Source organism: Echeneis naucrates, chromosome 16 (assembly GCF_900963305.1).
Source record: "Echeneis naucrates chromosome 16, fEcheNa1.1, whole genome shotgun sequence".
NCBI classification, from domain to species: Eukaryota; Metazoa; Chordata; class Actinopteri; order Carangiformes; family Echeneidae; genus Echeneis; species Echeneis naucrates.
In genome coordinates, this window is record NC_042526.1 from 18,303,542 (window position 1) to 18,328,072 (window position 24,531).

At 40.6% G+C, this 24,531-nt stretch overlaps 2 protein-coding genes across 3 annotated transcripts; both read right to left on the reverse strand.

The window, feature by feature from the left end:
• Positions 1–46: 46 nt before the first annotated feature.
• On the reverse strand, positions 47–6,333 carry yars2 (tyrosyl-tRNA synthetase 2, mitochondrial). 2 transcript variants are annotated; one of them, XR_003841834.1, is made up of 6 exons: positions 5,546–6,333; positions 4,357–4,524; positions 3,384–3,539; positions 2,814–2,984; positions 1,516–2,043; positions 47–1,067 (listed from the first exon to the last, which is right to left on the reverse strand). XR_003841834.1 is itself a non-coding variant. In XM_029523655.1 (5 exons), exons 1-5 carry the CDS (start codon positions 6,331–6,333, stop codon positions 1,884–1,886), a joined length of 1,443 nt encoding a protein of 480 aa, XP_029379515.1. In that variant the 3' UTR covers positions 1,394–1,883. The 2 variants fall into 2 exon arrangements, 1 of the variants encoding a protein (XP_029379515.1); XM_029523655.1 differs by lacking the exon at positions 47–1,067 and having other exon boundaries at positions 1,394–2,043.
• A 4,986-nt stretch (positions 6,334–11,319) lies between these two features.
• Positions 11,320–24,322, reverse strand: pparab (peroxisome proliferator-activated receptor alpha b). Its single transcript, XM_029523672.1, has 6 exons — positions 24,103–24,322; positions 21,657–21,826; positions 18,858–18,996; positions 14,628–14,827; positions 11,777–12,230; positions 11,320–11,564 (listed from the first exon to the last, which is right to left on the reverse strand). Exons 1-6 carry the CDS (start codon positions 24,308–24,310, stop codon positions 11,320–11,322), a joined length of 1,416 nt encoding a protein of 471 aa, XP_029379532.1. The 5' UTR covers positions 24,311–24,322.
• Between the last annotated feature and the right edge of the window lie 209 nt (positions 24,323–24,531).

A 24,531-nucleotide genomic window follows, 5' to 3' on the forward strand; every position in this document is an offset into this window, starting at 1 on the left:
GGGGGGGTGGGGTGGGGTGGGGGGGTGATTGACACACAGAGCTATTTAAATATGGAGAAGGACGCTGATTGGCCGAGGCGCTTGAGCCCGCCCACTTCTTTTAAGGTGGATGGGCTGGTTGCGTAGAGCTGCAACATCATCCAGCACGTCTGCATCAACAACACACTGAATGGAGTTTTCCTTCAAATGCACGTCGTTTTGGAGACGAAAACAACATGAAACACGAAAATTGCAATAGTTCAAATGAAATAGGTTATTTTTCCTTTTTATGCTTAGCGTGTAGACATCTTGCTTAAATTACATACATCTTGCATTATGTCTTTCTGACAAGAGCATTCATTTACCAGAATTTGCAGCACAATAGAATAAGACAGCCTAGAGCCTCCTGAAGACAAGGCTAAACTTCAGGGTTAAGTTTTACCCGTGTCAAAGCCTTCTTTTCATGATCGCTCGCTCGCTCACACACTCACTCACACACACACACACACACACTCACTCACACACACACACACACACTCACACTCACACATTTGCAGGCCATGTTTTCTTTTTCAGTTCTGCCTTTTAATTTTGTACTCAACCCAAATATCTTCAAGGCATATTCAATATACATTTTAATGGCATATGTAAAAATAACAGGCTGTAAGAACAATCTCTAATAAGATGTGGAGAAAGAGCTTGTTGACTCACTTTTAACCAATTCTTTAAAACCGAGTTGTTGCTTGTATGCATTCCACCTTAAAAGAGATGACACTTGAAAATAAGGACCGAAGCTTTAAGGTGTGGGTCATATGCTAGAGGACTCACCCCTCCCAAACAAAAACAAAGTCAAAAATATCCAATAATTGCCAATAAAAGTCAAATACAGTAATATTGCATCTTTATAACAGCATATGTCATTGATAGTCTGTAGATGAGTGGGGTAAGTCAAGGTCAGCAGACACCAAACCCTCCTCTCCTCTTCACAGCCCCTCGGGGCAAAAGGAGAGGATACAAGATACACACATCTCCACATTTAAAATGGGGGCGGGGGGGGACGGCAAAAATCACAGTCAAAAACCTAAAACCTAAAATGAAATAAAAAAAATAAAATAAATGAATAGTCATTTAATAGCAAACAAACTCCATGCATGCTGTGGGTTAGAAATTGCTGGTTACACCACAGCAAAAACTGTGTGTACTTTTAGAGAAAACTCTAAGGCAAATGTAAAAAAAAATAAAAAAAAATGCTACCAATAGAAATATAAAATTTACACAATCAAAAAATTATCTTTCATCAAATTTAGTTTTGTCTTTAAATTAATCTAAAGCCTCTTATTTCTCACTTGATACAGTTTACACTCACCACCACCAAGGTTGGAGGGAAAAAAAAAAAAAAAAAAAAAAAGGCAGAGTAAAACAGATGTTGGGGGTGTTTTCACATTACATTGAAAGAAACTTGATTCACTTAAAATAGAACCATAACCTGTTTGCGAGAAATTATGCAGTTTAATTTTACTGTCAACAATTATTTACCTATGGGGTCACAGCAGGCAATGCGCTACAGCTGTGGCTGCAGCCAGCTCCCCCACACCAACATAACTGGGACAATGCTTCCCCCTAGTGTTCAGTTTCTAAGGTCTCTGTTAAGGGACAAAGTCAACAGGAGACAATCTTTATATCAAATACTTTTAATATTTTAGCTTTTGATAGATGACATCTTATTTATTTGACGATAGGAAATCGCTATTTGTTTCGTCCACATCAAAGAAACCTATGATGTACCAAAATATGCCAAAGAGACAACATCCTCATCTCCTTGTTCACCCTGCTGAAGGTATTGTCGCTTACCTTCCCGTGCCAGTCCATGACAGTAAACTGGTCCCTTGTGAAAGCGAGCAACCTCAGAGACTGAGCCACTTGATGATGTAGAAGTTCTTTTTGCCCACCCTGAGCAAGGTAAGTCCATTAGACAGGATGTGGAATTTGGGGATCAGTACTTGATCTGGATTGTCTGTGCGACTGTGGTTGATCCACACTGCTCCCTCCACAACCATCTGATACCTGTACAAGTCAACAGCATCAGCTACAACAGGGTCAGTTTTCTCCACAGAACCACTCTGAAATGATCAGCCCATTACTGCACATCATTGGCATGCAAACTCATTCAAATGTTGGCTAGCTTTACATGCAGTGGATATAAAGTCATATAAAGACAGTGTATTATCCACTGAACAGATAATACAAGATAGAGCGCTCACACTTGACAATAACTGACTTTAACTGTTAATCTATTCACCATAAATCTGATGGTTATTCAACAGACAGAAAATGAAAAGCATGCTCTGCTTCAAGCAGAAATTCATTACATGTCATCTCTATTGCTGTAAATTTGTATATTTGGTTGTGTATCAAGACACATATAATTGGAATATATTATCATGGGCTCTTTATAAGTGGTGAGGTTTTTTTTATATTTTGACATTTTATGGATATAATGATTCAAATAAAAATGACAGCTCAATATCTACTGAGCTTCTCAGTAGATGACTTGGTGCCACAGGTGACCTGAATTTTTGTTGTGGTTTGCAAAATGAATGAATAAAAAATTTCAATGGTACCACTTGCCTCCTGAAATGTAACCACTTATTAAACTGTTATTGGTTCTGTGGAACTATTTTCTTTTTCACAGTCACTGCAAAAAACTACGTGCATGGCTACTCGGGAAACATGAAGTTACAGATGACTATGTCTTCATGTGATTTTAAAAACAATTATATTGGTAATTTCCACACTGGCAGTGGATTTCAGGAAGGTGGGATTGAGATGCCTACCCTCTGGGTCCTTCTGGGATTGCGTTGATTCTGCGGCAGGTCTCTAGCACCGTGGTCCCCGGCTCAAACAGCAGCTCATGGAAGGGAGCCTCCCTGAAGAGCTCCTTAAGTTCCTCATCACTCATTTCCTCCAAGGCCTGCACGTTGCTGTGGTATAGCACATTTGTACATCTGCAAAGATAACGTTACAAATGACTCTTCTTTTCTGAACACTCAAAAGGGAGTGAGTGACTTATAAAAAACATGTATATCAGGCTTGGGCTATTTCTAATATGGCTATATGCAATATTTTTCACAATATTGATTTTAATTTGCTGTTTGTTTTCACAGTCGTGGACTAATTTCACAGTTTTCCTTACTAAGCATTGTAAATGCAATATGCAACAAATAAAACTTTAAACGTTAGATAACTATATAGTTTCATCAAGTTCTTTGGGATGGATTGTTTTTAAATATAACATTATGAATGTTGCCCAAGCCTTCTGTACATATCTGTAAGACATGTTTAATAAAAATGACAGAGAATCAAAGAGCATTACAGACCACACACAAGCACACACATAGTCTGACCTCTTAGCACTTTCAAGGCCCTCCTTTCCATGCACCAGTTTCGTCACCTCTGCAGCCAGGCGCTTATGTGCCAGCCGTTTACCTGGATCCTCCCTCTGGTGCTCCATCAGCCTCTCCACCTCCAGCAGAGGCAGGAAGGTGAACAGCTTCAGGTACCTATGAAAAGACAAAGTTATACCTCAGTCTTGTAGTGCAGAGAATATCTATAGCAGCTTCAGAACCCCATATTCTGATATACATTTAAATTGATATAAATATCTCCCACCAGTCTAGACTCAATAAATCACTATGACCAAAAATATATTTTTGACATTTTCTGCAAATGTATTAAAAACAAAAAACGAAACTTGATAGGAGTACATCCGAAGCCATCTAAGCTGTTTGGCCTGAGAAATGAACACACTTGTGTGCTTAAGGTTAAAGAATTGAGGGACAAAATTAAAACATAAAGTTAAATTTTGTCATCAGGCACAGATGTGGCCAAGGGACAAACCTTCTCTAAGCTTTGAATACTCCCAGGAGCAAAAAGGTATCAATAATTGTCTCCGGTTACCAGCACTATTCAGAAACTTGGCTGTCTGGCTGAAGCTGCTGGAAGAGCAACCACTTCAGCTGCACTGTATCAATCAGGTCTTTATAGTAGAGTGGATAGTCAGAGGCCACTTCAAGTTCACCCCAACAGCATTTAACGGATACTAATGGACTAATGAAAGCTGGTGGTGGCAGAGTCAGGCTATAGAACCTTCTCAGCAGGGAGTCAGACCTGAGGGAGGATAAATACAGTCAAATCCATTTAAAATTAAATTTACAACACAAAGAGTGCCAAAAGTGAATGGGTCTAAATAGTTCCTGAAGCTACTGTATATGTAGAGTGTGTCAGATGCTAACCTGCTTAGCAAGACTAGTTGGTGGGTCCCACAGGCACCCATTTTATTTATGAGCTAATCTCAGATCTTATAAACACCTCACATACCGTTCCACGCTGCTGTCTGGCTGTCTGAGAAAGAACTGGTAGAGTTCAAAGGGAGATGTCTTTGCTCTGTTGAGCCATACTGCATTGCCTGCAGTCTTCCCCAGTTTGTCCCCAATGGAGCTGGTCACCAGGGGGATGGTCAGGCCATACACCTCCTCACCACTCATTCTGTAGAGATACCAGGTGTTACAAGTCTAGACATATCAAAATGAAACACACAGGAAGCTTTGTTCACATTGTCCAACCAATGGTATCTCTTCTGCATGTTCTTCCTCATAATGTCAGGTAATAATTCAGCTTAAAATACAGATAATGATTATACAGTGTTTTTTTTTTTTTTTTTTTTTTTTTTAAATGGTATCAAAGAAAAAAAAAAATAAATGGGGGGGTTGAAATGTGAGTTATTTCTGGTCTGCATGATAGCATAAGAAAGTTCATTATAATAAACATTAATATTTTCTGAGACATTTTGTTTACATTTGCCAGCTCGTGTCACATAAAAACATTATCGATATAGTTATAAAAAAAAAAAATGCATGTCTTCCATGGTGTCTTTAATTTGGCAGTTGTCCACAAAGATTTCAAGCTAAATTGCCAGTAAAGCTTTCGTAAGGTTTGGGGTTCCTTTATGTAAAACCTTGCACAGCATCGGCAGAAATAATTGGTGCTTGTATTTTACTGTGATCATGGTTGCTGATCGGAGGATTAGCAGTATGCAGAACTGAAGCCTGGGTCTTCTTAATTACCCGAAGATGTTAAATCAGAGTTTATGTTAATAATCAGTTACTAGAATTTTCAAAGGGGCTTGGTGCAGAGGAATCTCCCTAGAGAAAAGACAACTTTGACATGATCTTTTTTGGCAGGATGAACATGCATGGATTTGTGGACAGACATCACATTGCCAAGATGGTGGAGCTGAATCTTCCAACCATCCAGCAGGTTAAGGCGTAAATAGCTGCTCATATAGTAAAACAAAGAGTTCCTAGCTGGAATTGCATGTGAGCAGAATAGAATACCCGAATACCTCATTTTCTTCCGTGCGTACATCAACAATACTTTACTTTACATACTTTACAATACTTTAAATTAACTGATTAACAGATTTTTTTAAACGAGATTTGGACCCAAACTTTGACTTTCTCTGTCCCCATATAAGATATAGCAATACTGTTACAGGATGGACATTTACTTTTGAATATACTCATGGCCAGACATCAAATTGCCCAGCTGGTCGGTGCCTCCGAGCTGAATCTTGCAGCCATATACTTGGTTCAGGTGGTAGAAGTCATAGGCTTGAAACGCCTGGTAGGTGAACTCAGTCAGGCTCATACCGTCTGCGCTCCTCAGCCGGGCCTGCACGCTGTGCCGGCTCAGCATGGTGCCCATCCTGAAGTGCCTGCCGGCCTGCGACAGGAAGTCCACGACATCCCAGTCCTTGTACCAGCTCAGGTTGTCCAGGACGGTCACGGTGCCCAGCTTCCTGGAACCGTCGTGGAAATGCAGTTCGTGGTTGCTGAATATCCGCTTGACGCTCTCCCTGATGCTGCGGGTGTTCGCCTCGGCGGCTCCAGCCGACAACCGCTCCCTCTCACTCGTCTTGCCGCTCGGGTCGCCGATCTGCGCCGTAGCGCCGCCGACCACGGCGAGGACGTGGTGTCCTGCGCTGCGGAAGTGCAGCAGGCCGATGATCGCCAACAGGTTGCCCACATGGAGGCTTTCGGCCGTGGGGTCAAAGCCGCAGTACACAGTCTGAGCGCCGGACTGGAGCAGCCGCGGTAGCCGGTCCTGAGCTGCTTCCTCTGGGAAAGAGTCCTTCAAAACACCGCGCTTGTGCAGAAAGAGGAGCAGGCCGCCGTGTGCGGAAGGAGAGCCGTGAAACTCTGACCTGGGCCGGAGGTAAAGAGTCATCCCCCTGAAGAGAGAACAGGACCCATGCCGTGATGCATGACGGCAGGTCCTCACCATGGAGGCAGCCATGTTGGACAATGTGACAAGCCGGACGGAGGAGGGAATGGAGAGGTTGAGAGGAATAGAGCGCCCTCTAGCGCACTGGTCCAAGAAGGAGAAGAAGAGGTAAAAGATAAAGATAAATATAATAATAATAATAATAATAATAATAACAGCAACAACAACAACAACAAGAAGGTGACCTTTAAGTTGGAGGATCTCACCTGCTCTATATTTTCTCATGTCAAGTGCATGACCCCATTAATTGCCCCAGGCACCTACATGCCTCTCTGCACTAATACCTCTCTTGAGCCCTCTGTGCATCTTCAAATACAATCAATGGTATAGATAATGTTGTCACTTTAAAGTAAACAAGTTAAATTGATTTGCAAATGCACCAACCATGAGCATCATGAGCTCATGGTGGCAATAGCGCATCTGGTACAACAATGGCCTTAATGCAGGTCTTGTTGAAATAGCTCATCTTTAGCTCTGGCCTTACATAGCTTTTTTCAGAATTATAGTTTTCTGCTGTTATAGTCATCTGCAAATTTGGACATGCATGAGAAAGAAAATGCAATGTCTTAATATTTTTTTTTTTCTTCTCTCATGATTTCTGTTGTTATAAAATTTCTTACTGTTTCACTGTAGCTATGCTGCTCTGAAGGTGTTGTGTTTCACTGCCTCTTCACCACATATAGACACCACTACAGTTTCAACCCAACAGGGTCAAAATTGAGCCTGTTGGGTGGGAGTTAGTGTCTACGATATTGTTTCAAATGCCACTGAACCAGCAATAAGACGACAGACCTTGTTCCCATTTTGCTGATATGTATCATTTGTACACACATACTGATGATATATCACACAACCAAAATGGAACATGTGCACTTCACTAAATTGTACAAAAGAAATGTACTCTGGTTGCAGGACTGAGTGTGGACCAAAAGTTGGTGACCTTGTATTAGGTTAAGCTAACTGGAAGACTCAGCAGTCTATGTTTCAATGTGTTCATGTCAGGCTAAGACACAGCAGGTTTGCCGATATGATAAGAATGATACAGCCTCAAGCATTGAAGCAAAAATTCAGAGCAGTGGATTTTAAAATCATTTTATTTTTAAATCCATTCAATGTCAACTTGTTTCATTGTTTAAATGACTAGATATACATTCATCAAACATTTACAGTATTGTTACCAAGCCACAGTACACATTAACATCCAAAGACAGTTTCTGCTGTCTCTTTGGATGACACTATATCCACAAAACAAACTCCAGGAAAAATGGAAAATGAAAAAAATAAAAATAAAATAAAATTTTATGAGTGCTGCCCAGGCTGTATGTGAGTGTGTGTGTACACACACACACACACACACACACACACACACACACACACACACACACACACACACAAACACAAACACACACACGCACGCACACACACTTTATATATCCTCTTCTGTTAATTTTGAAAAATAATAATTAGGTAATATTAATATTACCAATATTGTCGTTGGTGTTTCTGTAAGGCAGAGCATGGATAAACTTATTCCAGAGCGAATAAGAGAAACAATTAGAGCAAGAAGGAAGAACAGTACCTATCTATGTCCTGAGCTAGTTCACCAAAGGAAGACGAGGTTTCCCTGATATGAGTAAAAAAAAAAAGTCCCTTGTCAATTCAACACAAAACAGAAATTCTTAAGGGAAAGCAGACATCACAAATTTACATGACTTTTCCTCCAGGGCCTGGCTCTAGGGTTTCAACCAGTTTCTGTCCAGCTTTTTAAAAGTCAGTCCTTTCTTTAATGCAAACCCTTCATTTTTACTGTAAAATGAATCCTCAATAGCATGTTTGAGCCTCTATCTTACTACAGTTTGCATGGGATATTTTCCCAAATCTGGCGTGACATCATTTCCTTTTTGTGTAGCCCTATTGTGTCGCTGACAGCTAAATAGCTGGGGATACCAACCATTTACAAATCTAAATGTGTGTGTATGTGTGTGTGTGTGTGTATACAAATTAAGTCTTTTTTTTTTTTTTTTCCTTACTCTCTTGTGTTGTATGGCATGGGCACACGCTAAGGCACAGATTGTTTGTGGTGAATCCTCCCAATCCTACCCAAATACACAAAAGTCCCAGGAGACTGCGAAGGTGAAAAAAACCTGAGCTGCTTTAGGTGAGTTTTGCATGTGGGACTGACATTCTGTGACAAGATATAAGTAAGAGGCAGCTTGAAAAGACTGTAATCTACTCATGGCATAAGAGATGTTAAGTGAGTTAGCACAATATAGCAGCGAGTGACGAGAACAAAAGTCAGACGGAAAGCTTGACATAACAGGATTATACAACAATATATACAGCATTTTCATTACTGCATCTTCTCTACTGTAATGGCATGTGATGGCAACTTATTCACTGCCATTCAAACAGAGGTGGTATGTGAACAAAAAAAGGTTGGTTTGTTCAATATGAAGAGGCAACTGATAGTAATGATGAATTTCTGTGCATATGTCAATTACCCCATTAGGTTTTTTTTTAAGTGCAACCTTGAAGAGTGTATAAAAAGAGCAGTATTGTATGTTCAGTGCTGAGCAGCTCAAATGGTAAGTGTCGTTTTCATTGTATTCAGAGATCATGGAGGTGAAGCTCTGTGGGCTGACTTGGCCCAGCACAGCCGTTGTACATTTTATGAAAGCACAATTTATCAGATAAATTAAGCGCATTTAAAATGAAGCCAAATACAATGATGCAGATATGATAGGTTTTTTTTTTTCCTGCAAAACTAACAAAAGGAATGTCCCCAATGGGATTCAGAGGACCAGTTGCCCTATCATCCTTGGGTCTATATACACTGCACTCTTCAGTCATGCCATTTCAAATAAACAATGATCTGATTTAGTCATACATATATACTTTAGTATAAAAAAATGATCCAATACAACTAAAACACAATTATGTGGCATTTAAGCAAAAAGAACATACAGTACATAACTATACTTGCTATAGAATTTCAAACATTTAAATTTCTTTAATCAAATGCAGGTTGATCATCATTAGTACCTTGTATACCTCAAAAGTTAAAAGATGAGAGGTTGGGCAGCAGGTGTGATCGTTTCAGCTGTGTACAATGCACTCTGTTTATATAATGTGATGCAATCATAAACACAAGTTCTGTATCTCATCATTGACCTTCAATCAATTCATCATCATCATGTGGGGAGATTTTGGTTGGACAAGCTGGAGGGGGTAGGTGGGGCATTCTCTCACAAATCTATATCTAGATATATATCCAATTGTATTGGATCATTGGATCATGTATATGTGCATATATGTATATTAGACATGCAAATGTTCACCATCAGATTTCCCATACTTTAGGCCCTCTGTGTAGCATGTAGGCAGTATGATGACATGACTAAATACAGAGTTGGCCTTTTCACATCATAACAGGTAAAGGACAAAAAATTGAAATGATGATCTAAATGATGTCATATGGAAAATGTATTTGGTCTTCTTTCATCAATATATATATATATACTTATATATATATATATATATATACTATATATATACTTTCTAATTGGGAATTAAAAAAAAAACTCTGCCTGGCTTTGCCTAACACACTGAATCAAAAAAAGTGCTTGTGTTTGTCTATTGTCTTGTGGCCTGATTCCATAGACTACAGCAAAAAAAAAAAAAATCCAAAGTCTTGGATTAATCTCTGAGGTCATGCCAACATGATTTTCCTCTATGAAGAAAAAAAAATCTGTTAATTTGCCATTGTATAAAAATATGCATATTAAACAATAAATGCCAGAGGCACTGACAAAAGAGGGAGAGAGACAGAATGACTAATTGAGGGGGGAAAAAAAAAATAATGAGATGTAATTTTGAGGAAAAGGGCATCAGTGAGCCAGAAAAAAAGAAAAATATGAATGCATTTTCAGAAAATCCACCCCAAGTCTGCCTGTATTAAGTTCATAATGCGGTTTATCTTCGTCTTAGCCCTTGAATACTGGGACACAAAACAGGATGCCGTGCCAAATGTCTGTGCATGTGTTTTGCAAAAAGGCATTCAACAGATGTCCAGTATATTAAGATATCACAAGCGTGTTTGTGCTCACTAAATCTGTGTCTGTGGCCACATCATATGGCAAACAACCTCATATTATTTTTATATTATGCTGGGAAGTGTAAAAGTACTATTGCCTGAACAGCCTGTTTATAAGATGAGAAATGTGTGGTGATGTTCATCCATACCAAGTCTCAATGCTGCTTTGTTGAGAAGAGAGAGATGTTGATCATTTCCTGTATCATTACAAATAGTATGGCTTATAAAGCTTACAGTACAAATAAATGATTGTGTTCGGGAGCCTGGTGCCGGTTGTGTCTCTGTTTATAAAAGAGTGAGGGAACATGCTGGAGGGCTGGCACATTGACAACCACCCTTTATTGGTAGCCAGTTTGGCAAGAGCTACCTTGCTTGAAAACTATATCATTACCTTCTTAATGCTGCTGCTGCCACAGAAGTAAACTGTAAAGTTATATGGCTCTTTGCTCTTTGACATCAGTATAAAAATGCTCTCTCAAACCCATACTGCTGGAGTGACAACCATCAAGTTCATGTTCCTTTCCTTACTTTTATCAAAGGGCAGGATGGGGATAAACAAGGAGATCACCTCAAAGACTTTGAGTTTGAATTTAGGGTTTTTATCGATGAGTTTGGTCTGAGATTGCACACAGTGGTATCTCAGCAAAGGCTCAATAAGCTGTGCATTGCATTTTTGCATACGTGATGTCTCTGCCTGTGAAGGTCCACATGAAAGAAGTGAGTACTGTGACAATCAGCTTCTGGCTTGGCCAGCTTGTGCTAACCAAATTGTTGCTGCATTTTGGGGAAAGGGTGGGTGGTTAAGTGGTTCAAACCTAGCTTATGGAGGACTCTTCTTCTTCTTCTGTCCCTGAAAAAAGGAGATGGTTTGTAGAGCGCCTCTCATGGCTTTTCATCCACAACCCTCAGTACATGTCTCTGTAGATTTCCTGCAGGAGTGGGTGCAGCGAGGTGTCCTCTGTCTTTTTGATCTCCTGTACCAGCTGAGCGTGCTCAGTGACTAGCTGCCGGAGGTCAGCCAGTTTCTGCAGGAGCTTGGGGAAGAGGTAAGCATTGTCCGGATGATTAGCCAGCAGATGGAGCTGTAGCACCTGCACAATGCTTTCCTGCATTCGCTCGATGTGCCCCACATTGACCAGGCCTGGTCGGTCTGAACATGGTGGAGGACAAACAAAGTTGTAAGTGAGACTCATTAATCAAAATCTCTTGATAAAATTAAATACTCAAAAGAAACTTCCAGAAGGCCTTGATAATTTGAAGTATTTGTTTGCCAGAAAAGAAAAGCTTTCACACAAATAGAAGATCAATTATTTCACCTAATGAATAGTTTGAATATAAGTAATATTGTTCCTGTATCCTCACCTCCGCAGCAGATGATGGCGGCCACAAACAAAGCCAGGTCACTGTCGTCCAGCTCCAGCGCATTAAACTTCATGGCAAATTGGAATTTTGGCTCCATCATGTCACTAAATGGGCGCCGCAGGCTCTTGAGGAATTCCCGCGTGATGAAGCCCGAACCGTACGCTACAAGGAGCCCGTCCTTGTTCATACTGGAGGCCAGCATGGCGAAAAGTGCCTCATGCACTCCATATTTCAAAAGAGTCACCTGATCGTTCAGGTCCAGGGTTGCGAACCCTGGGACAGACTTTGCAAACTCTGTGAGCTCTGTGACAGTCTCCACCGATGTGCACTGACAGCAATGGAAAATCCGAACCTCTGCCTCCCTGTCTTTCAGCACTCCGGCAGAGCCCACCATCTTGGCCACCAGGGTCCGTTCTGCCAGCTGGAGGGTCTCCATGTCATGGATGACGAAAGGCTTTGGATGGTGGAGAAAGAGACACTCTTATGAGACATGTGTGGAAAGCATTTTTGAAATGCGTTTCTAACATAAGGGCAACACAGTACAACATGTACTGTGATTTTGGTCTTAACAAATAAACTCAACCTGGCTGAAATACATAAATACGGAAAAGACTGATTCAGCAATGAAAAAAAACTCTTCTGACTGCGGTGTTTACACATAATTTTTGCTGGAAGGAGAGGCAGCACGCAAAACCCTTATTGACACTTGAATATTTCTCTAATGACATAACTACTCCCCTTGACCCTATAGCTATAGAATTATAGATGACACTCTTAATGTTCAAAAAAAACATTTCAGATGTAAACAGCACCATTAGAAATATTATTAGAGGTAATGTTGAGAGTAAATCAACATGGTTAGCACAAAGAAGGCTTACCAATGCGGGTCAAAATGTAAAAAAAAAAAAAAAAGGCATTGATTGAAACTATTCCACAGCTGACAATATAATAAAAATAATGAAACACATGAAAACCCTGATAATGTTCAAGTGAATATGTAAATATGAGCAGTTCTGAATAGCAGTGATTGAGTCTTGCAAATATGTTGAAAGCTGTGTCACTGTGCCAGCATCCAATGAGCAGCTACACCTGCTGCTACACATCACTAGTGGAGCTCTGAGTCATGAACACTCCGCTCCCTGTAGGCTGGTGCAGAGATAGAAACTGTATGGAACTCAAACCAGAGCTTGGATTGTTTCAGATTGTGGGCTACTTTTCATTTAATACCACACAACGACAAAACTAAAAGTACTTCTGAACAAGGTGCATGCCAAATTTTGTGAAATGATCCATCTTAGTTTCAGAATACTTTTAGGTCATGCTGCTGACACAGACTTTGAGCATATAGACTAAATAACTGGATGGATACAACAGACTCATGGTCTGAATTGATGCTCTTTCAGAAGCAAATAAGACCAGTCATCATAATGTAATAACTTCTGAGGAGGCCCTCACTATGTAACAAAAAATCTCAGTCCTTGAAGACACTGCAGACCGAGATTTGCTGCTGATATGATTACTCGCCCTGACCCTGGCAACAGCCTTACAAACATTAATACAGGTCATACTGAAAGCAGAGCTAAGGATGATACATTAATGGTGTTACACTTATTTGTTGCAACCAAAACGGTAGACCAATCAAAATGCACTTACAACGCTCTAGTCTCTTCACTCTCCCTAGTATAGTGGAGCAACAAGAACTTGGCTGTTCTTTTACTTTGTAATGGACTCAAAACATCTCATTGAAGCTGCGCACCATTCTGACTCATGCCACTGCAAAACCAGTTGCGTCAGTCAATAAAATCAGTTTTACACTCAGTTTTAAGTCAGATCCAATGCTAAAATGGTTATTCCTCCGTTAGACATCAATATGGAAATGTTCTGTCTCAGCAATTCCTTAAATACCAGAAAAGGTGTTAGATCAGCCATCCTCTTGCAACAATGCCCTGTTTCATTATGTTCTGTTTGATTAAGACATTATGCCTCATGATTATTTGAAGCAATTTCAGAATCGAAGACATGGAAGATGATTTCCACACAGAGCCCTAGCAAATGGTGCAATATGAATTTCATGGGAAATTCATTGGGTCATAAAAAGTGTTGCAGCACCAAGAATAAACTTCAAAATCACACAGCATGCATATTTCCACCTGTCTGCTTCTTAGCCTGCAGGCCCCAGGGTCTCTCCGTCTGGACCCTCTAAAAAGGACACTTGTCTGTTTGGAAGCTTTGATCTCCAACAGAGGGGGGGAAGGTCTGCGTGTGAACATGGATGTGCACTTGGACTGACCTGTTGCTCTTAACCTCTTAATTTCACACCTACACACATACATCCATGGAATTCACAACAACTCTGGGCTGCAGCCCCACGATCAACCCCTTTGAAGACCCCTGTCCTACAATGAAAACAGCTCCGCTGTGAGGCAATATTTTTGGGAAGAATCAGGGTGGTTGGTGAAAATAGCAGAGAAACTGAGGAAAACAAGAGGTGGCAGGCAAAGTGATGGGCTCACACACTGTCTCTTTATATGTTTCCGTGCAAACAGACATTTCCTTTTCCAGTTTGTGAGCTGGCTCACCCCAATGATTGAGCAAGTTATTTCTGTCATTGCCTGGCAGCACATAATCTCTGAGGTAGTGGCTGCCAGGTCATATTGAAACATGAGTTTGATTGCATATTTTCTGTGTGCGCAGAATGACATTAAAAATAGCTCCAATGGGGAAGCAGTAAATTAGTAGTTGCATGACTTTGACCTGTGAGGAAACACTGTTAATTAGGACCAGCAGCCCACACACATGCATACACATGCACACACACGCACACACACAACTCTGCACTTCATCAACATACAGGGGTGCTGGTCTTGCCAGTGAGAATGGTTCGAGCCTTGGACTTGTTCATGTTGAAGTTCTTGAGGTAGGCCTCATAAATCTGCCTCGCCAAGGTCTTCTGGTCGGCTATCTGAGGATCTTCCACCTCCCTGTCACCCATCACCATCTCCGCCTTCAGCTTTAGCTTCTCTGACTGGGGCATTCGACCAAAACGGATTGCTGTGGACAGCAGAAAGAGTCAGATTCAGATGATACAATTTGTGCGATTATAAATGATAAACATTACTGTAAGTGCATTTTAAAAATGTAATTACATATATGGTGATTTCTGTTGAAATCAAAAAGCTGTGCAACTGAACATGGGGGACACTGATGTGGAATGACAAAGAAAGCCTAGTTTTGGAAAATGTAAAATATCCTGAACTCCACAAAACCACAATTATCACTTATTCCAGATGCAGACATCTGGCGGACTCATTTTCAAAATCTCTAAAAAGATACCCCATGAAGTAAAACCACACCAACTCAACAAATCAGGAAAGAGAAAAACATGGAATGTATCCAAAACTAGTAAATCCATCCAAACAAAGCTTGTGGATGATAAGTAATAAAATGTTCAAAAATAGCACACAAAAAGCAGTTCTTGGACAGTTCAGCATCTTACTATTCTTACTGTTTTCCTGACACCTGGTGCCAAAGCTGCCGTCCTCGACAAGCATAATAACATAATCTGTCATTTCTGGAATTGAGGCTGGTATTTCTTATGAATGGACCAAAGTGCATCTTGTCCAGGCTTTCATTTCAAAGTCGTAGGGTTAAAACCTCATCCTGAAAACATTATTTGGTTCCTTTGGCTTTTACGAGAAGACTGCAGCGGCAAATAGAATAGAACCTGTGTAAGACACTCACACTAAATCCAAAGAAAACAGCCCTCAGAAGATCCCAAACTCCAAATAAAAGGCCAAGAAGTGAGGAAAACCCAGACTGGTTCACCGCAGAAAGTTCTTTCAAAGACAAAAACATCATCTACGTCCACTTCAATTTCACAAAACACATCACTCAAAACAAGTGCATTTAATTGTGTTCGTGAATTATGGTGAGGTATTCTGCTTCCTGAAAAAAAAAACAAAAAAACACCATGTGTTCATCAGATGGAGCTACTGGGAATCAAATGGAATGACTGTAATGAAAATTACAAACTATTAGTACAGGCTGTAATTTGACTAAATAAAACTAGGGCACAAAAGGAATTGATGTACATTAGTGATTAATTAACATTCACTGTCAGTTCAATAAATCATATGAAATGACTTTCCTTTTTATACATTTGAGTGTGAGGGAATAATAAATGAGTGCACCAGACTACTAGAAATGACAAATTGTGGTGGAAGTTAGGAGCAGTTGTGTCATCAGTACCATGCAAGAGTTGTTTTTGTACAAGATGATGCTGGCATATCTCAGACGGCCTGATCCCATTGATTTGACTAATGAGATTAGAGGTGAACTGTTTTTAACCCTTTCTCAACAATAAGAAAAATCTGAACAGGCACAAGCTTTTGCGTAAACACACACACACACACACAAAACCTCCCTCTTAGAAGCCAACCTCCGGCTGCACCGGCTGACTGTATTTACAAGACTTTAAAAAGAATAAAAGGAGCTCTGAGATCCCCGTTTTCCAGCGAGCCACCTGCTGATGAGACAAATCCAGACGCACTGAGCTGGACCGAGCAGGGACGAGATGAGGAGCTAGCAGACAACATGAGGTCCCATTAGATTACCTCTCACAAAGTGGATAGATCATCTGAAGCTGGTAAAGCTCTGCTGCGGTCGCCTGGGCAGGAGCCAAGTCTAATTAAGATGAGAGGAAGTGAATGATGCTAAGCTGAGCATAAGACCATTTCCTAAGAGCCAAAGTGAGGGGGTGAGTCTGTTTCTCAAGAAGGGAGGGTGACATTCTGTTATTCAGTCTGTGATTCCTCCATCACTACTGTCAGACTGAAAGTAAGTTACTTTCCATCTATCAAGCAACAGCAGAAAAGGAGGCTGTTATTGGTTTATAATGAAGTAAAACCTATGAGTAATAAAGCTTCACCCAAATGTTTGTGGAGTTAGACAAACGTAAGTGGCCGCACCCTGGGCTATCCTGTTTCAAATTAGAAAATGTGATTTTAACATCTTAAAACCTAAAATGTGATTTGCAGCTCTTTCCTGTCCGATTTAGAATAAAAATATCAATACCTTCCAACTACACCATAATCAGCTATGAATCCATGTCATGATTGGATCTTCTCAACCCGGCTTTGGACTGATATACAGGAGTTTTTGATGTCAAAATAAATAAATAAATAAATAAAATACAGATCATACAAATGTATATCATTCTGATTGATGAAAATTCCTCTTTAGAATGACATCTCAATGATTGTTTATGCATCTTAAATAATAATTAAAAAACCCTACATAAAAATGATTCTGTATCATTTTAAATTAAGAATATCCTGAACGGTCAGATTCAATTGGCAGTCAACTGCAAACTGAAGTCACACCCCTAAACTGAGCAGTTCTGTGCTTCTGTCATACTTCAGACTATCAGACCTCAAAATATCAGGTTGCACTTGCATCTCAAATCTCCATCCTCCCCCGCCTATATGGTTACATTTAGGCCCACGAAACTCAATGCACACATATCAGAGGAAGTGCAGCTGACAGGGATACCGCCACTGCTGAGCTTTATGGCAAAATCCAGTCAAATTCACTCTTAAGTCAATAACCCTATGAGACAAAAATATATATAGTCCAGCCTCTATCCACAAGTCCACTGCCACCAGTATGGAATATCAGCAGAGTCAGCAAAGTCTATATGTAAACCCAGCAATGACAAAGACCCTCTTCTTGTTGGAATACAGCAAACACAATAACCCACCCCCACCCCCTCACCCCCCACACACACACACACACCTATTTCAGAGCACGTTTTTTTCCTATCAGGACATTGACCTTGGACAAGGGTCAGTCTGCAATGTTGTATGTTTACGCACAGTAAACAACGTGCACCAGAATCTCACACATTGACCTCATTATTCCAAACACAGATAAGCGGCACTGAGGATGAGATTAAAGCTGATTTAAGACTAATGACAGACAATGTTTTATTCTTGAAGCACATGTGCAGGTGTTTTTGGTATGGACACATGAGACCAGGTTTGTATGAGCCTGAGCCGCATAGTATTTGTTCCATTTAAAAGCTACAGTTATGAGAGTTAGGTGCTCTGTTAACTTGAATTTATTCTCCACTTTCTTCGTGAAAGGTTTCATAATCTTGCCATTTTATTATTATATATACTCTTAGTAAGTAATTGTGGGTGCTGTTCTTGTATTACATGGCCATACTTGATATCATGTTTTGACATCTTGGAATTATTGTTTCCACTTAAATGCATTCTCTATTTTGTATTTTACTTTTATTTCAGTGAATATTGTATTGTGTGTCAGGAAATGATGGGACACTACTCGGAGCATGTTCTTGATGTGATCTGCAGCCTAGCCATTCAACTATCATCTTAACTGATTTTCAGATAGATCTGCACAGTTACACAGATCCATCTGCATAAGTTTATGCAAGTTTGAACTCTCACAGTCAAGTGGGTCTGTCCTCCTGATTGTGAACCCACTCAACCCACTGCCTGAAATGACTCTAGTACTGCAAAATCAACAGATACACACACACACACGGACTAAGTGCCATGACTGTGAGTGAGAGTCATTTGCTGTGTTGGGTAAATACAAATAATCTAAATGTGGAAGCGAGTACAATCTGCAGAAGAAGACAAACTCACACAGCTGTACAGATGCCTGGTTTAATCTTCAGTTAGTCACTCGCCTTGACATGCAACATATCATCCAAATGTGGTGTCAGGTTGCTTTACGTGTGCTAATTATGTGTGTACGTGCCTGTTCAATCTTTCTTGGCATCTGCACAGCTGTGGTACTCTGTTAAGCTATGTTGATGTACAAGTACCAAAACATATATGTGTGTGTGCGTGTGTATATGTATGTATGTATATATATATATATATATATATATATATATATATATATATATATAGTTTGTCTTCTTCTGCATATTGTACTCGCTTCCACATTTAGATTATAAATATATATATATATATATATATATATATATGTGTGTTTTTGCTGAACTTGAAGCACTACCCAGACCTGCTCTGCCCTCCCCTGAACATCTCACCATTGTGGGACATGCCCACTGACAGGCACTTCTGGAAGCGGCAATATTGGCACTTGTTGCGGTTCTTCTTTTGGATCTTGCAGCGGCGCTCGCACTTGTCATACTCCAGCTTCAGACGGATAGTCCGTCGAAAAAAACCCTTGAAGAGTGAAAAAAGAAAAGAAAAAAAAGCACACAAGAAAGTGAAAACCATTCAGTTGAAGCAAAAATTTAATTGCTATATTAGTAATACAACTGAAATGTTTCTAAAACAAGGTGCAAAAAGCCGGTAAAGCCTGAAATTTAGCTATCTATTAACTTTTAATAAACTCTAAGATGTTATGCAACAAGTTTCAGGATTCAGAAAAAGAAACTATTGGCCAACCCTGTATTAAGACAGAAGCCATTAGAGATGCAATGATTTATTCCCACGTGGATGGTGGATGACAATATCACCCGCATAGTTTCACCATCATTCTCGCCTTACTTACACAACCTTGACAAAAAGCTACATTTAACAAGGAGGAGATAGATGTAGGGACAAGCTTTTGGTTAAGCTGCAGGCTAAAAAAAACAGCCTGGGGAATTGCTTAATAACATATTTATTCAAAACTGTCACTCAGTGTGCCAAAATACATACAAATCCTCACGCAGACTGACAGAGACACAAAGGGTCAAAAAGTAAGAGATTACATAGGGATACGCACGCATGCAGCAACCATGTGAGCACATGTTAGGTAATTTTGATTTACTCTCACCCACTGACCCCCAGCCGCACATGTGCGCACACGCGCGCGCACACACACACACACACACACACACACACACACACACTTAATGAACACATAAAAGACGGGTGACATCAGGCCAGGACAGAAGTGGAGTCCCACGTGGACCCCATGTTGCGTCTGCTTGTGTCCACAGTTGTAACGTATAAATGTCCTGACAACACAGAGGTCAGCTTCCTCCTATTACTGTCACATGAGCAAATAACCTGAAGATGAAACCAGTTATCACACAGTCGTGACAGCCCTGATGAAGCGGATTAACTGGGTTATCAAGTGTTTATACATATAAGGGGGTAGTTCTGCAGTTTAACGAATATAGTCATTATTGTTTAATGTTTGGAGCTGTTTTAAAGATGTATTTTACATTAGTGTGCCAAAATCATTGGGCTGCTGATTGCATTCAAACAACGTACCAGTTTAGTACGTATTGAGATATTTATTCAACATTTTGGATTTGGGCAGCTTCAGGATTTGAAAAAAAGAAAGGCCTTTCTGATGGAAACCTCTGCTTATCTAGTCCACACACTTACACATTTGCACGTCTAGGGGCCAATGTTCAAATGCTCCATGATAATGAACAGGAACTTCAGTCCAGAAGCGAAATACAGTCGCATTTTGGTCATCAGCTCTTTTCAAGCAGAAACAAAACCCCACCACAGTCAATTTTAAAAACTGAGGATAATTTCTTAATTCAATTTCTCTCAAGACCTTTTTTTTTTTTTTTTCCTTACAAAGCTAATGAGTGACAAGACACATGAGAGAGCATGTTTAACTGATATATCTTTTCAGATTCTGTGTGGCGTGGCGGGTCTGAAGCCAACATTGACACCGTCACCCACTGCTGTGAGCTTTTCTCTGTACTAACTGCTAATGTTAGCTGTTCCACAGCTGGTCGTGTAAAGTCATATTGTCTTCATGTTAGCTGAGTTGTTGTCAGCATTAGCTTTTCCACCAAATACTAAAGAAACGTCATTACTCTTTACTGCGTCACAAGTGCAAAGGTTCATGTTAAACGTGTTTGAGATCTGAACGAGAAATGTTGCTAGGGCACTTGGGCCCATGGACAAATGGGTGCCCTAATGGTTAATCCAGCTCTGATCTGATCAAGAAATGCTGATTTCGCTTTATCAATCTCTGCGCTGTGAGTAGGGCCTTCACCGTTACCTTTTGGCACTTTATAGGTCACATATGCATGTATTTTTTAACCAACCTTCTCCTAAAAGTTAAACACATTTACCTTGACTTTTGTGATAACCTGTTGCTTTACAACCTGACTTCACCTTGCGTAGGAAGCATAAAACTGACTCCATCCTGTGGACTGACTAAGGCGTTCGTTTGATTGAAATAATCTCTGCACTGATATATGGATACTGACTATATTCACTGCTGAATGAGCGTTGAGGATTAATCCTTTCTGAATGCACCCACTCTTATGTGAATGTTTACATGACAGAAAATTGACTTAATGAAATGTATGTATCACCTCCTTATAATCCTCCTCCCACTGCAGTTTTGACTGATACACTCAACTGAACTAAGTGGATTTAAAGTACAGGAGTCTAGAAAAGTTTAACACTTTTTCTTCCATTACAAAAAAAGGATAACAGAACACAGACTGTACAAAACATGTAAAAATACTTCATGTGGCATTTTCTATTTTCTTACTTCTTTACTGACTCTTAACTCTATTGTCTTGGGTTGTTCTTCAACATGACTGGTGAACGATTAACTGGAGGATTACTGAGTGACCACAGACATTGTCTGAATGTGAGATTTCTACTGCTTCTAGGAGTTAGTCATAAGACACACAGCCTGTGGCTTTCTGGCCTTGCGTGTCCTACTTCTGTGTAAACTTCCGAATGTGATTTATTGTCTTAAAGCTGGTTAATCTGTAGTCAGGACAATGCGATTTTTGACTTTGGACTTCGGAAGTATACAGAATTAGTGACAGTGAAACACATTTTCAGTTGAGAAGACAAGATCAAGCAGTCCACTTGTTTGACAAGAGTGTTTGTGGGAATGTTTGTCTCACCTTGCAGCCCTCGCAGGCATGGACTCCGTAGTGGTAGCCCGAGGCGCGGTCGGCACACACTCGACACTCCAGGCTGAGCGAGGAGGAGGAGGAGGAAGACGAGAACTCTTCATGGCCTGCTGCCAGACCGTAAACAACTGATGAAGGGCTGGATGCTGGGGTCAGGGCATCTGCAAGGCACAAGCACATGACTGGTTAAACCTGTCATTGCACTATTCCTACAACTAATACACACAACCTGAGGGAAACAATAATCGAATGTAGGCCTGGTGATATTCTATATTTTCCTTATTGACAGAAATACATTGATTCTACTAACAAATATGGTCTATGTAGCAAAAACTTGATACAGCTTATTCCTCTGCCATAGACTGCTATTGTTGCTGAAGGACAATATATCAGTGAGCAAAAACAACTGCACTGAGTGATGCATTCCTTCAGTCCCACAACAGATTCTTGCTGCTGTAAATACGCAGCAGTGATGCTCAAAATTGAAAAAAGTATGGTTCACTCCGTTTGACAAAGATGATCCCAGGAAAAGGAGCCTCAGCTGCTGGGTTACCAAGAAGGCTCATTTATATGCTTTAACTTTCACAGGCTAGTTTGTTGACTTTCAGTGCAGCCACCCACATCTGCACATTCTGTTTGATGAGGCAGTGGCTCTTGTTGCCACTCCACCCACGCACACACAGCATAATCATATCTGATTTAAAAGTGGCACCCACTCCTAGAGGCTTCAGTGCATCTGCAATGACATCAGTACATATCATTTCCACTGTTGCTATAGAACTGATTATCCTTTATTTAGAGAACATGCACGCTTGTGTCAGGACTACTTGCGCTGTACCAGTGCTCTTTACAACTTCATTCCATGAGATCGTCAGATTGTCAAACGAGTGGAACACCTTCTCAGATACATGCATTTGATATTTTTTTAATGCACTTTCTGGCCAGTTGTGCAGGTTTTAAATTTCACTCTGAAACTTTTTCCATTCCTAATACCAAACTAATAATGCATTGCTTTTGAGCTCAACACAATGAAGCCTTTGAGCAAAGGCTGCTCCAAAGTGTACATTGGTGACATGATTCATCACAGCTTACCAATCTTTATGAGGCCAGCTTTTCTGCCCGGCCAAATGATGTGACCACAATCAGTTGAAAAATAAAACTGGGTCATTATTTTGAGATGATAATAAAAACCACAATCATGGTTGCCTAATGAATGCAACTCAATGGTGAGGCCTCATCTCCTAGGGGCAAACAACTGTTGGAATTGAAATACAGTTTGACCTGCTTGCATAAACAAAAACAGTCTGTGCAATCACAGCGGCTATTTATTCAGAGAAATTAGCATGCAGTGTTGGGAGTAGAATTACTGATCCTCTGCATGGAAGACAGGTCACAAGGTTTACCATAAGCTGCCAACAGCTTTCTATTTTCACCTTGTGATTGGAATGTGGTTGATGGAAATTGCTTGGTGAACAAATTGCGAAGATGAAATACTGCTCCACAATGCCTCTAAGTCAAGCCACATGAGTTTGGTGAGAGGTGCCGTGGCATGGTTAAGCGGCACTGGCAGTGGACCTGGAGCTGGAGCAAGTGCACATGTTTCAACTGAGTGTGGACAAGAAAAGCATGTCAGTGTTTCTTCTGTTCCTGTCTCTCACTGTTTGAACTTGCAAACACCTATAAATCCCAAATGTTCCCTCGCACACTTTTCCATGACACCATCAAATGTTTCCATGATGCCTTCTGCCAACACCGCTTCTCCCTACTCCGTCTGTTTTCTCCTTCCTTTGTCTCCCTCCCCCACACCTTCTATTATTCTGTTTAATGTCTACCTTTCAGGATTATTTGCTGCTTGTTCACTTGTTGCATAATTTGGTAGCAGCATAAATTTTCCAAGATGCCCATGTGACTGCTATTCAAAAAGAAACACAGCAGCAAAGTGGGTGTTTCCTGAGAGGTGGTGCATGGTGGCTGAGGAATGTGTGAATTCCTATTTGGATATGGAGCAGAGAGAAGGACTGAGAGAGGACAGGGGAGTAAAACAAGGGCATGTGGTGAAGTAGGAGTGTGCATAAGAAAGAAAGAAGAGGATAAATGAGGAAGAGGAAATAGAAAAAAGTAATAAGGAGGAAAAAGCATTAAGACCCTCAGCAAGTCACCTACAGACGAGGACAAATCAATCAAGACTGAGAAAGTATTGCCAAAAGGTATGAAAAAGTAGGTCAGTCAGTGGTCTATGTAAAAAATTGGTTTGCCAAAGGATTGTAGCACAAGAGGTTAAGTAAAGCAGGGTGTGCGCCCTGTTCTGATTACGACGACCAGGTGAGTACATTGAGCTTAAAAACCATGAAATGATTGCATGAGTCATTATCATCTTGCCACATTACTAATGACCTCGACAGATCTTTCAATTCGGTGACATTATGACCGTTTTCACCTAGGACAGTGGAACCTTCGGAGCCATTGCTGGACGACTGGTATTCAGGGACATCAAAGGAGCTGAGGGCATCATGGTCGATGGACTGGGAGATGTCCTGGAGTTCCTCCATGCCACCCATGAAGTCATGATCGGTGCACAGGGGGCTACCCAGCAACGAGTCCTCCAGAGGGGAAGGGGGATGGTAGTGGCTCTCCATGTCGACCATTGTGGTGGAGAAGCAGACTCCTAGCACTCTCACTCATCAGACTGGACACAGAAGACAGTGAAACAAAAACACAGAGGTCAAAGAGGTGATATGGAAACTCAGGCATGCAGACACAGGGAGACAAGATAATCTATTTTAGAGATCACGTCAGGCTTAAGTTCCACAGTGCATATCCATGCTAGCAGCTTTGAGGAATCCATCCTAAGACATAGACACTGAAA

What these genes read in the sequence shown, in the direction of transcription:
- yars2 (XM_029523655.1), bottom strand. Translation starts at nt 6,333, where the DNA reads ATGGCTGCCTCCATGGTGAGGACCTGCCGTCATGCATCACGGCATGGG. An exon ending in CCAGACAGCAGCGTGGAACG is followed by an intron (nt 3,540 to 4,356) that starts GTATGTGAGGTG and finishes GTCTTTTCATAG; the next exon opens with GTACCTGAAGCTGTTCACCT. An exon ending in ATCCCAGAAGGACCCAGAGG is followed by an intron (nt 2,044 to 2,813) that starts GTAGGCATCTCA and finishes TGACTTGTACAG; the next exon opens with GTATCAGATGGTTGTGGAGG.
- pparab (XM_029523672.1), bottom strand. Translation starts at nt 24,310, where the DNA reads ATGGTCGACATGGAGAGCCACTACCATCCCCCTTCCCCTCTGGAGGAC. An exon ending in ATGCCTGCGAGGGCTGCAAG is followed by an intron (nt 18,997 to 21,656) that starts GTGAGACAAACA and finishes TCACTCTTCAAG; the next exon opens with GGTTTTTTTCGACGGACTAT. An exon ending in CGCCATCATCTGCTGCGGAG is followed by an intron (nt 11,565 to 11,776) that starts GTGAGGATACAG and finishes CACCATGTTCAG; the next exon opens with ACCGACCAGGCCTGGTCAAT.